A 14153-nucleotide genomic window follows, 5' to 3' on the forward strand; every position below is an offset into this window, starting at 1 on the left:
ATTTGATATAATCTTTATATATAAAAGGGGTTGTCTAAGTTAAAGGGGTTGTGCAGTGCTAGTATACTGATGACCTATCCTTGATTAGCTTTTTAAAGAGGCAGTACATCAACTACCTTATGTGTCACCCCCAATTCCTCATTAGATTGTAAGCTCTTGCGAGCAGGGCCTTGACTCCTAATGTTTCAGTTGCATATTAGCCAGTTATTTCTATTTTGTACATGAACCCTATGAATTTGAAAAGCGCTGCGGAATATGGTGGCGCTATATAAATAAATAATTATTATATTACAGTGTAATTACAACCTGTTCAAGAGCAGTAGTAATTACCCCGCACTACCACTAAGATCTAAGGGGCTGTTTGTTAATTTAGCACATTTACAGGGGCTGCCCGAGTTTTTATTGACCTCAAACAACCCTTCGAAGAGCAATATAATGGCCAAGTGGAAAGTACGTACATACAAACATTACCATGAACGGAAACCCCATGCTAAGTAAGGTGACATTTGAATTAGTAAGAGTCAGAGAGCCCATTTCAGCATAGGGGGTCATATAGTCTGTACATACTCTGGTTTAGATTGAGCACTTACTGTATGCACTTACTGTATGGCAATAATGGTAGGATAACATTTTGGAGTCACTAATTAAAAGTGAAGCGGTAGAAATCATATCCCATAATCGGATAATTTAGGAATGTCCTTCTTTTCCTCTTCTGTGCACCAGAATTAAATATTTTGGTAATATATTCTACTCGTACCAAATGAAAATATGAAGCATGACCAAATTTATCTATGCCCCTTTTACCTTCAACCACTGCTGGGAATGAGTTGGAGGAGGAGAGCACCATGACCTGGAGCCACCAGAAGGTGTTCATTGCATTGCTTTATATGCATCCATCGTAGTCACAGGATGCAGATTATGAAGCACATATGGCACCCCCCCCCCCCCCCCCCACCTGTTTCTATTTTCTACAGATTCCTACTTCTGCCCTTCTCGTGGTTCTGATGGATGTGTACCCTGTGACATCAGCACCACACATCTTTACTTTATATTAGTAGATTGCATTTGAATGGTATATTATAGATATATTAGGCTGTAAAGTTATGTGCAGGCTTTTGGAAAGTGTGCATATGGACCATGAGGCAGCTATTGCATGAACTAGAAACAGAAATAGATTTTACAAAGCACAACTAAAAATATCTTCAGGTGGGAAGAAAATGTTCCAGGTATGCGATACGATTATGTTCGGGAGATGAACGCCCTGGTAGCATAAGTGCCAGCGATGACTTCAGTTAAATTCAGAACAGGAAAAAAAAAAATCAATGACACAAAGATAAGAGCAGGTTAGCATTTTATCAAGGTGTGATGAGGAGGACAAACCTGGGATAGGCATGGGGGCTGCAATCATACGTATGGGGCGTCAATGTGCCATTCTGATTTGGAAGTGTTGGAACATTATTCATGGATCATGCTAAAGCTATAATGCATGACAGAGGCTGATGCGTGACAGCTCTGCCACATACGGAGACTGTTTAACCTGTTTAGGTCTGGGCATTACAGAAATGGCTGAACGCAGTTTCTTATGTTGCATCACTGAATATCCCCGGCAGGTCAGTATTTCTGATAAAAGCATGTCTGTAACACACACTTTAATAAATGGCTCGAAAGCTGGAGCTTGAGTAGCTTTGTAAATACAGTATATCCTGCATTATTTATCTCGTACTAATCCTGAGTTACAGCCTGTATTATAGCCACAATTCGCAGGCTTCAGCTGAAATCTCCCAGCGGTCCCTGCTTGTTCAGTGGCTACGCAGGGCTTGCTCTGGTGGTGTAGTCTTTACCTCAGGCACGGTTCAATAATCTGGAAACATTTTCTTCATTATATTACAATTATTCATTCATATCATTATGATTATGAAGCAATTCTCCCCCAAAATAATTATTTTTAGGGGAAATAATTTTGTTATACGGCATCATACAAACACCGTCCATATGGCACCAAATGGAATGCCTATGGGTCCATTTTAGACGACACCCTTACAGTTTCTGCACACCGATCTGAAGAGGTTCTTATGCTGGGAATAAATGTGCTAAAGGGAACCTGTCAGAACAAATAATATCCCTAAAACCTTATACTATTGAGGATTAGTTTTCTAAACATTTCCCTATGTCTATGATGCAACACACTACGCGCCACCTGCAAATAACCGGTGATACCGCTCCTCTGAAGAGTTACATCGGTCGGGTGCTACTGGAACTGACTTGTAATAATGTATCCTGACCTGTGAGATGTCAATCAACCCAAGAAAGGGCATAAATTAGCAACCTGCCACCGTGACCCTCTGAGTTGGCAGCACCACCTCCATGACTCTTTACTAGTAATTTGCTGCACATGGCATGTGATATGTTCCTACTTATTTTATTAGATAATGGAGAAATTAATGATAGATATAGGGACAAGTTTAACAAATAGAAAATCGTTGACAGTATAAGTATGTGATGGCACTTAAAGAGTGTAATTTGTCCTGACAGGTTTCCGTTAAGGGAAGTTGGCGATTAACATTAAAGAACACATTGCCCTAGGAACATTCTCATAACACATTTCATTATTATACTGGAATTGGATATATTCATGCCTCATTGGACTCTCTAGTGCCAACTCATGATTTCACTCATAGCCTTCAACTTCTTGCCAGCCCATTTGGATCCCTTTTACAGCTATATGATACTATACCCAATACAACAATTCCTACGATACAACAGCGGCTGTAGACTGCAGACTGGCCATCTGAGTACTGACATGCATGTTGACCAATTTAGGAGCTTTTGAGGAAGGTTCTTCTTGCAGCTTAGCCCTTTGCAACAATACAGCAGACTGTTTGCTTGGTATAAACCAGGCATGCTCAAACTGCGGCCCTCCAGCTGTTGTAAAACTACAACTCCCACAATGCCCTGCTGTAGGCTGATAGCTGTAGGCTGTTCGGGCATGCTGGGAGTTGTAGTTTTGCAACAGCTGGAGGGCTGCAGGTTGAGCATGCCTGGTATAAACTACGATTTGTACTCGAGGATTTCGTAAGGATTTTTCTTGCAATGCACCAATACATAAACAGGCAACAAGCACAGAACGAATCAGCACAAACAAGTGGATTAAGGAAGGAGCTAAAAGGTTGGTAGAAGCCCAAGCTGCACCAATGCAGTAGCCTGGAAGTGAGCTCAGAAAAGCATAGGGATTTTCATCCACACACTAATTAATGGAGAGCAAGCTGTGGATGAAGAAGAGTTGGGAGGAGAAATAAGTGTCTGGAGGGGGACATATGGTTTAGACAGCAGACCTCAGACTGAAGACCTCACAGACACTGAGAAGAAAGCAACCAAGGGGGGACATCCATCCTTACTCCACAGAGCCTCGGCTGAAAAGAAAGACACAAAATACAAGGAAAGGGGGGCACACATGGAAAAATAATGTCTTATATAGAGCAGGTCAGCCAATTATGTGGGGGAACATTCAAAGCAATTCCCTGGGTCTATAAGCTCCTACCAAGCCCACACCCCACATTTTCAAGTAAGAATAAAAGCTGCAGGTTCTCCTTGGACAGCTTTAAGAAAAACAGCAGCCAAAGGTCTGAAAATAGGAAAAAAGGAGCAAATATCCATTGTAGCAAGGGAGAGAACAGGATAAGGCTTCATTAGCAAAGATTACACAATTTTGTTTTGCCTTATGAGGATAAGCAATCCCCAGTTGGTTCCGAACCTTATCTGGTCACCAGCTGAAATTTACCCACTGTACAACTTCTCTATGAGGGAGAGACAGAGACAGAGAGAAGAAAGCAAGACATTAGGAAGAACAGGAGAAGATACACATATCAATATGTTTTATTGGCGCTGCACAAGAAAAGGTCAAAGAACATTGACATAAGTGGCAAGATGCAGAATCCAAATGGAGATGAAGATATGTAAGAGGAGAGACATGGACAAGCAAAGGAAATGAACCCCGCCCCCCCCCCCCCCTGCACCCTTATTCCTAATTCTGCCCTCCCACCAACTAATTTGTGATGTTTCTATGTTCTATGTAAAAAGCTCATTGCAGCTCTGTTTGGTAAACAAGAACACAATAAACATGAGGAATTCTTACCTTCACATATGGAACATTGTGAGGATCATACATAACATATAAGAGGTGAGCAGGGGTATGTACTTACCACATGGACCTTTGTGTTTCATTGGAATGACTGTTTTCTGGATGCACTCAGCTTTTTGCCTCTCGCAGTCATTGGCATAAGTGCGACTGTCCCGGCCGCAGACAGGCTTGTAGGCACCGTCACAAGTAATGCGGTCACAAGAGCAGCGGGTGACTCCTCGACGATTAAGGCACACAGCATTGTGCTTACATTCATCTTTGCATTTGTCTAGCAAAGGAGCAAAGGGAAAGTAAGAAATAAAGACTCACACACACATATTCTGGCTTGATCAGCATAGGATTTAACTTAATTTTTGTACATAAAGTGATAACCTAGCTTCAAAAGTGTGTCCATAATGTCATTTATCATGTAACATCTTTAACTTCTACATGTACAAAATATATTGCTTTGATTGCGGCCAACATCTATTAAGCCCATTGTCATCCAAACTGTTTTAGGTTTTTATATCTCTAACGGTGTTGACAGTGTTGAGATCAAAAATAAAAAGGCCTAAGGGCCAAGGCTCATAAATTCCTACCAGAATACAATACTTGAGAAAGAAGCAGACCATAGTTTGAAGTGTTGTACACCTTAGACAGTTATGTTTATGAGAACATTAGGATTTCTTCTCCGACGCACATCTTGAAAACCTACATATATTATCTTAAAATTAAACACATCACAAGTACAAAAAGTCCTAGGAGACTCTCATGCATTTTGGACAGTGCAGTCTGCCTTTACTTATAGTTCATCCTTTTTGCTGGATACATATTCTTTCCTAGACAAACCGTAATTAGGTTTACATAATGCTATGACTAACGACAGACTGCTCTGTATGAAAAGCGTAAAGTCTACTTGGACTTTGTATACTTGTGATGTTTTTTATTTTTGAGGTAGTAAATGTGGTATTTTACCAAGTTGTGTGCCGGAGAAGAAATTATGAAGTTTTCATAGAAGCAACTGCTTATTAGATTCCGTGGCCGATATGAGGTTAGCTGCCATGCACTTGACGTCAGGAATGGATCTTTTAAATCCAAAATAGTGGGCTGGTTGTTCACATTAGAATTTTTTCATATTGCATGTCCACTTTAGCCAATCTTTGTATTTTAGAAGAGCCCCCAATGGTAAGCGTGTTGATAATATATGATACAGTGTCACATTTTAATTTTCCTGTGAAACGTTTCCTTAAAGGGGTTGTCTCACTTCAGCAAATAGCATTTATTATGTAGAGGAAGTTAGTACAAACCACTTTCTAATTTATTGTCATTATCCATATTGCTTCGTTTGGCTGGACTCATTTTTCCACATTTCACATTATACACTGCTCTTTTCCATGGTTATGACCACCCTGAAATCCATCAGTGGTGGCCGTGCTTGCACACTATAGGAAAAAGTGCTGACCTACATATTTGGTGGTTGGTAACGTAAGACCTAACATAGGCTAGTGCTTTTTCCTATAGTGTGCGAGCACGACCACCACCACTGATGGATTGTAGGGTGGACGTAACCATGGAAACTAGCAGTGTATAATGTAATGGAAAAATGAATCTAGCCAGCAAAGGAGGCAATATGGTGAATGACACTACATTAGTAAGTGCCTTGTATTTACTTTCTCTACATAAGAAATGCCACTTGCTGAAGTGAGACAACCCCTTTAAAGGGAACCTGTCATGTGGATATTTGATTATAATCTAACTAATTATATACAGTCATTAACTACTAAAAAGTGCCTTAGATGTATTCACTTACTGGTGTGACAGATGGTTACCTCATAATATACACACAAAGATGCCACATGCTAATGAGCTGATTTGAGTCCAGCGTGATGTCATTGAGTCCAGCGTATATTTAATTCAGAGCTATAGCCACTCCCCTGCCCACCTGCTGCTGATTCATATGGAAAAAAACTGTCATTCAGCAGCAGGTAGGCGGGGAGAATCAGGAGCTCATGAATATTCAGGACTCATCATTATCAGCTGGAGCTTTTCAATACAAGATGTTGGCAGATTGACTGGGTCAATTAAAGAAAGTGATCCAGCATTTTGTTAAGAGAATCAGTCACTTATTTATGTTACCCTTAGTTAGGACACCATAAAACTGGTGACAGGTTCCCTTTAACTGAAACTGCCACCATCCGCCATGATTTCTGACCTTAAATCATTTAGTCAACAGCATTGTTGCACAGCTTCTAAAATGAACTTTTAAAAACTCCTCTACTGTAGGTGACTTCTCAAGTGTCCATGGGAGTATCTGGACAAAGGGCCTTGCTGAACTTTCACTCAGCCATTACTCTGGTTTTTTCAATGACATGAATGACACGTCAACATTATTCATAGGCCACACAGAAATACTTGCACAGTAGGCAAAAATGGGGGCTAGTGCACCAGTCCCAAGCTCACTTCGAGGTCACAAGCTTCCCTGCTAATTTGGCCACTTGTGAAGAACAAAATATTTAGCTTGGCCCATGGGTGACATTGAAACTTCATCAGCTTTGTTTACCCGGATACACCCATTTGAGTCCTCATTTGCGTACAACATGGGAAAACAAGTGAAGTAAATGGCCCAATCTGTCCAAATATATAATTGCAGAGTTGCATTGTTTATTGACACTGTCGCCCCAAAAATGTTATTAAAGTTATTTAATTCATCACATGAACCATTAAAAAAACTTGCCCCGCATAAAACAAACCCTAGGCTACATCTACAGAAAAACGTTAAAAAAATTATTGCTTTTAAAATGTGGAGTACAAATTGCTGAGCATTAAAAGGTTCAGCAGTTTTTTTTACCGATGATCTATCCTCTTAGCCATGCCCTGGCCAGTGATACTAGTTGTGACGTCATTGGGCCTGCGGGAAACAGAGAGAAGGTCGCAACGCTACTGCCAGTGCCGCTGCCTTCTCAAACAGCTGATTGGCAGGGGTCCCCAGGTGTCGGACCCCCGCCGATCAGATGCTGATGATCTATCGAGAGGATAGATTATCAGTAATAAAACTAAAACTGCAGAACCCCTATAAGACCCAAACAAGGCTGCATCCTTAAGGGTTATGTAAAAAGCCACATGAATGGAATATTTGTGATAGCATGTAGCTATCTGCAGAACAAGGTGTACTTGATACAATTTTTTTTGCTAATTACGGATATGAGGGCTATGTGTGTAATTTCTCCATAAATATGTATCTAAATGTACATTTTTAGCAATTTCATATAGAGGTTTATTCTGAGTATCTCTACAGAAGAAGGTCCCATATTGTTTGATGATTCTTTGCATTCTTTTATTCGGAATCTCTGAAAGCACACTTACTGTCACACAAATCGATGGTAAAGTGCCATCACAGACCTCCATTTAAATGTTTCCCAACCACATAAGTGTCATTTCACTGTAAGAACACTTTCTTTGTGTTAGAAATACTTCTATTCAGACTGCGACAGTGTCAGGAAGATATTGATTTACTGGTTCAGACTGCAGTGCTGTATTGTGTAACAAAGAATGGCACCATCTTCCCACATATGCCCAAAACTGTATCTCTCGCTACATTCTGGATCTGGGTTGTTAGACATAAATTTAAAAAATTAATAAAGGGAAGGAAAGTTAGTAAAAAATTGTAAAAACAAATAACTCACCTTGAAAGTCCCACGGTTCCAGCACCCCAGCAGTTTCCAGTCTCCGCCAGACCAGAAAGAGAGAGGTCTGTGGCCATGTGCACAAATCATTACTGAGGCCAGTGATTAGTCACAGTGACCACATGACCATGGATGGGAAGTCCTCAATTCCAGCTCAGTAGGGATTGGAAACCGCAGGAGACATGTGAATAGCGGGACTTTCAAAAGGTGAGTGATTTTTTTCTATGTTTTTTCACACCCTTCATTACATGGGTTTTTCCTGGACTAGAACATTGATGTGATGTCTCATCCCCAGCATAGGTCATCAATATCTGATTGGTGGGGGTCGGACTCCCAGGACCCTCGCCTATCAGCTGTTTGAAGCGGCTGCTGCGCTCTGGTGAGTGCTGTGGCCTCTTCCTAGGCCACAGACTTCACATTCATCATTCATATAGCCTAGGCGCAGCTCAGTCCCACTTAAGTAAATAGGCCTGGGCTACAATACCAAGCACAGCCACTATACAATGTACAGCACTGTGCTTGGTATACTGTGAAGAGGCCACGATGATCACATGAGAAGTACAGCGGCCTCTTCAAACAGCTGATTGGTAGTGGTGTCGGGAGTTGGACTCTTACGAATCAGGTACTGATAATCAATTTATTTTTTCATTGATGTCGAACAACCCCCTTAAATTAAAAAATACATAAAAAATGAAGGAAAACACCAGGAAAAGTGAATATAGTAAAGCTAACATCTGTATGTCATATACTATAGAACAGTGATGCCCAACCTACGGCCCGCGAAGCCGTGTCATGCGGCCCGCGCAGTGACCGGACTTTAGCCTCCTAGCTAATTTATTCACTGCACTTGCCTCTGTGAAATTGAAGAGAAGCGCCGTAATCTCGCACAGCGAGATTTCGGCGCTTCTCTTCAATTTCACAGAGGCAAGTGCAGTGAAAAAATTAGCTAGGAAGCGGCTCTGGGTGGGGAGGATATCTGTGGATGACACTGAGGGCGGATATCTGTGGAGGACACTGAAGGGGGAGGGGGATCTGTGGAGGACACTGAAGGGGGGGATCTGTGAAGGACACTGAAGGGGGGGGATCTGTGGAGGACACTGAAGGGGGGGGATCTGTGGAGGACACTGAAGGGGGGGGATCTGTGGAGGACACTGAAGGGGGGGATCTGTGGAGGACACTGAAGGGGGGGGATCTGTGGAGGACACTGAAGGGGGGGATCTGTGGAGGACACTGAAGGGGGGGGGGGGTCTGTGGAGGACACTGAAGAGGGGGGATCTGTGGAGGACACTGAAGGGGGGGTCTGTGGACGACACTGAAGGGGGGATCTGTGGAGGACACTGAAGGGTGGGGGATCTGTGGAGGACACTGAAGGGGGGGGTCTGTGGAGGACACTGAAGGGGGGGATCTGTGGAGGACACTGAAGGGGGGTCTGTGGACGACACTGAAGGGGGGTCTGTGGACGACACTGAAGGGGGGGTCTGTGGACGACACTGAAGGGGGGGATCTGTGGACGACACTGAAGGGGGGATCTGTGGACGACACTGAAGGGGGGGATCTGTGGACGACACTGAAGGGGGGGATCTGTGGAGGACACTTAGCGGGGGGGATCTGTGGAGGACATGAAGGGGGGGGATCTGTGGACGACACTGAAGGGGGGGATCTGTGGACGACACGAAGGGGGGGATCTGTGGACGACACTGAAGGGGGGATCTGTGGACGACACTGAAGGGGGGGGGGATCTGTGGACGACACTGAAGGGGGGATATGTGGACGACACTGAAGGGGGGATATGTGGACGACACTGAAGGGGGGGATATGTGGACGACACTGAAGGGGGGGATCTGTGGACGACACTGAAGGGGGGATCTGTGGACGACACTGAAGGGGGGGATCTGTGGACGACACTGAAGGGGGGGATCTGTGGACGACACTTAGGGGGGGGGGTCTGTGGACGACACTTAGGGGGGGGGTCTGTGGACGACACTTAGGGGGGGGGTCTGTGGACGACACTTAGGGGGGGGGTCTGTGGACGACACTTAGGGGGGGGGTCTGTGGACGACACTTAGGGGGGGATCTGTGGACGACACTTGGGGGGGATCTGTGGACGACACTTGGGGGGGGATCTGTGGACGACACTTAGTGGGGGGATCTGTGGACGACACTTAGTGGGGGGATCTGTGGACGACACTTAGGGGGATGTTGGGGTGGGAGGTCCTGGAGGGGTGTTTGGGTGGGAGCTCTGGAAGGGGTGGGAGGTCCAATATGTATGTGGGGGTGGGAGATCCGGGAGGGGGGCCCATAATTTTTTTTTGCTATGGGGCCCAGTCATTTCTAGCTACGCCCCTGATTGTTAAGATTGGGCGGGCACTGGAGCGATAGAGCGCCCTGCTGTAGGAGAAGCTGGCGGGAGATGAAAGGAGGAGGGGCCAGCTCCTGGTGTTGTCAGGCACACGGCGCAAGCATGGCGGTGGAGGATCTGACTGAAGCCTAAAGACCAGACATCAAGGTAGACCTGCAGAAGAAGGTGACAGCACAGTATGTGATGTATACATGTGTGTAATGTATGTAGTGCAGTGTGTGATCATCACATACTGCACTACATACATTACACACATGTATACATCACATGCCCCCTCACAGTAATAATGCCAAGATATGTGCCCTCTTCACAGACTTAATGCTCACACATGCCCCCTCACAGTAGTTATGCCCAGATATGTGCCCCCTCACAGTAGTTATGCCCAGATATATGCCCTCTTCACAGTAGTTATGCCCTGATATGTGCCCTCTTCACAGTAGTTATGCCCTGATATGTGCCCTCCTCACAGTAGTTATGCCCTGATATGTGCCCTCTTCACAGTAGTTATGCCCTGATATGTGCCCCCTCACAGTAGTTATGCCCAGATATGTGCCCCTTCACAGTAGTTATGCCAGATGTGTGCCCTCTTCACAGTAGTAATGCTCACTCATGCCCCCTCACAGTAGTTATGCCCTGATATGTACCCTCCTCACAGCTCACAGTAGTTATGCCCTGATATGTACCCTCCTCACAGCTCACAGTAGTTATACCCTGATATGTGCCCTCCTCACAGTAGTTATGCCCAGATATGTGCCCCCTCACAGTAGTTATTCCAGATATGTGCCCTCTTCACAGTAGTAATGCTCACACGTGCCCCCTCATGGCATTTGCATTTCTTTCTGGCAAAGCTACCTGGTTCCGGCCCGCAAAATTTATACCAAGTCTAGTGTGGCCCTCAGACGAAAAATGGTTGGGCACCACTGCTATAGAAGAGTGCCCTGTATTTGATGGTGCATCTGTTATAATTTGCTCATTCCACTACTTTGCACTTCACTCACTGAGCTCAAAAATCCAAGAGACGGAGTGTTTTATCTTACCCTGGACCTGGCACTGGCCAGAGCGCACTTTCATCAGTTCTATTCCTCGAATGCTTCCATTCCTGGTCATAATGCATTCATTGTCGTATGTCACTCCATCATCAGCACACACAGGTTCTCTCCGGGCTGGACAGTTCTCTGGCCGTGAGAGCATTTCCACTTTGAGAGTGCGTGGGTTTACCCTGCACACTCGATTCATGTCATTTAGGGCATTCTTACAAGGATCTAGAAATACAGGGTACATGTTAGCAAGTAATGTATATTATGCCTTTTAGTTCCATCATTCAAACTCAGAAACTTTCCAAATAAATAGAAAGGGAACGTATAGCAAAAATTATAATTGTCCCCCTATTGTGGTGCTGCTTTTGCCCCAAACCATGGTACGGCACCTGTCTTCAGATATGCCACTAAGTTAATTACATTCTGGGTGTAGGAAGCTACTCATTCTAAAGAACACATAAGACAGGTAAACTAGGGGCCCCCATACACATTATACCGTATTCTCGATCAAAAATTCCAGTGGGAGCGGACAACAGTCTAATGTGTATGGGGAGCTCCTGACTCTTTCGCGACAGATGGTGTTGTGGTAGAGAAGCTTTGGGAATGTTGAATTTCAATTCCAGATCATACTGAGGAAGTGCCTGGCAGTGGCTTTCTTTTTTAAAACACATAGATGCCTAGCCTATGTGTATGGAGGAGTCAGAAGAGATAGCGCTCCACCAGCAGCAATTGAAGGTGTATGGGCATCTTAAGGATCTATTCACATCTACACTGAAGCCTTCATCACAGATTCCATCACCCTGTAGGTGATGTGCACCTATGAAATAAAAGGGCTAGACAAGCATAACTGGACATTCAGGTGGCTGACTATTCAAATAGAATTTGATTCTCTGTATCACTGGATACCTAGTATCTGGGTGCCCTACTGGGCAAGGTGGTGGTTAGTGCTTAGCACTGGTCATGGATATGTTGGGATTTTGGAATTTTACTGTACTTGTTTTTCTGAAAAGTATTTTTATAAAGCTGTATTTAGAATTGATGATAGCACAGAATCTAGAATTTTCTCACCCAGATAACACACAGTAAGTATATTTAGCTTATATTGGCTCAGTGTTCCTAGATATTAATCTAGATATACAATATACACATTTTGAAAGATGAAATTCACTACAGAGTATATTGGTATAACTGTCTTGAGGGAATACAAGCAAAAAATAGGCACTAAATGAGATACAGAGAATTCACTCGGAGCAGGCAGTTGGCTTTTCCCAGCAGAGATCCATCACCTATAAGCAATTTGGCAATTATTTCTTCTCTTATTGTTACACTCAGGCTTATAACTCAGGGGAAGGCCATGCTATTTCTTATCATATGATAACATATCTATGTCTCGATCTGGCTATATGAATATGTATATCTCTATGTCATGTCTCGGATACATACTGTAGGTTATTTGCCATTGCCCTCTGCAGCTTCGACAGCTTCAATTCCTCCCAAGCGTCTGTGTATATTGTGTATTCTTACTGAGTCTGGTAATTGCTCTATATGTATTATTATTTATACCAGTAATAATACATGGGTTTTAATGAAGCTGGGATTTAGAGATCCCTGTTCTCTACTTGACTAAGGTCTCCTTGCCTATATTTCTGAATAGATTGTTACTAATATGAATCTATGCTCTTCAATGAAACAACCTGCCTCCATCATAAATAGGTTTTATTATAACGATAGGAAAATGTAATGGTAGATACAGTAAAAGGGTTTTCCAAGAATTTTTTTTTTTTAGTGATGACCAATTCTCTGGATAGGTCATCATTATCTGATCGGTGGGGGTCTGACACGCAGGGACCCCCGCCAATCAGCTGTTGTGAGCACCGCTGCCTTCTTCGTACTCACCAAGCTGTACATTGTATAGCATTTGTGCTTGGTATCACGCACAGCCCCATTCACTTGCATGGGGCTAAGCTGCTCCTAGGCCACTTGACACATGAACGTGTTGTCACTTGGCCTAGGAAAAGCACAGAGAAGGCCGCAGCGCTACTGTAAGCGAAGCTGCCTTGTCAAACTGCTGATCGGCAGGGGTCTCGGGTGTCGGACCCACACTGATCAGATACTGATGACCTATCTCGAGGATAGCTCATCAGAATAAAAATCTCGGAAAACCCCTTTAAAGACACTCCCACGGTTCACAGAAAAAAAATCACTATACATGCAGAATGGGATTTTCCTTTTTGATGCTTTTGTTACAAAATATGTCCAAAACTAGTTGCACCAAAAATACACCAAACTGCGTCAAATTTTTTGAGGCAATCACATTAGTAAAAGTTGGCCATTATGCCCTCGATATCAGCGTTACTACTGCAATTCTAATCCCCTCTTTATGTAGGTAAAATTACCTGGGAGGGTAGAACATCAGATGGGCACAGTGCTGACATCATCAGCACTGGTCCGGGGGGGTTTTGGACTACCGAAACACACTGCTCATATGGTAATCTGAGAATCCTGTGGCTATTTTACACACAAGAAGAGGGGACTGTGAATGGGACAAATTGCAGCCCAGCGACATTGAAACGGAGGACACCAGGCATTTTCACTGTACATTCTTAGTCAGTGAATTCAGCAGTCAGGCATAGTGAGATTTCTACCAAGAACCAGAGGGGTGCTTTAAGTGCACAAAGATCATTAGAACAGGCGTCCCTATACCCATACGTGTATAACATATATCACTGGCTACGCCAAGTAGAAATCGGTTTGCTCATTTTTAAACTCGCCCACCCTAAAATCAATGCAATCACAGAACAATACATTGCGTTGGAGTGCGTGCATTTTATATTTAGACATGATGACATTTTATGTAACAATAGCAAATTAAATACATGAGGTAAATCAAGTGGCGCTACATCCTCTGAAAGGGTCAAAACAACCCCGGGTCTTATGAACAGTTTATCATACATGTG

At 43.7% G+C, this 14153-nt stretch overlaps 1 protein-coding gene across 3 annotated transcripts in view; it reads right to left on the minus strand.

Annotated features, from left to right (window-relative positions):
• Window positions 1-14153, minus strand: part of AGRN (agrin) — a 524915-nt gene that overhangs the window by 169058 nt on the left and 341704 nt on the right. For all 3 annotated transcript variants that reach the window (XM_040427048.1, XM_040427040.1, XM_040427053.1), the window contains 2 exons: window positions 11197-11421; window positions 4200-4406 (listed from right to left, as the gene is read on the minus strand). In XM_040427048.1, the coding sequence (XP_040282982.1) occupies window positions 4200-4406; window positions 11197-11421 (432 nt within the window). The remainder of the gene's footprint in view (window positions 1-4199; window positions 4407-11196; window positions 11422-14153) is intronic.

This window comes from Bufo bufo, chromosome 1, assembly GCF_905171765.1.
Source record: "Bufo bufo chromosome 1, aBufBuf1.1, whole genome shotgun sequence".
NCBI lineage: Eukaryota > Metazoa > Chordata > Amphibia > Anura > Bufonidae > Bufo > Bufo bufo.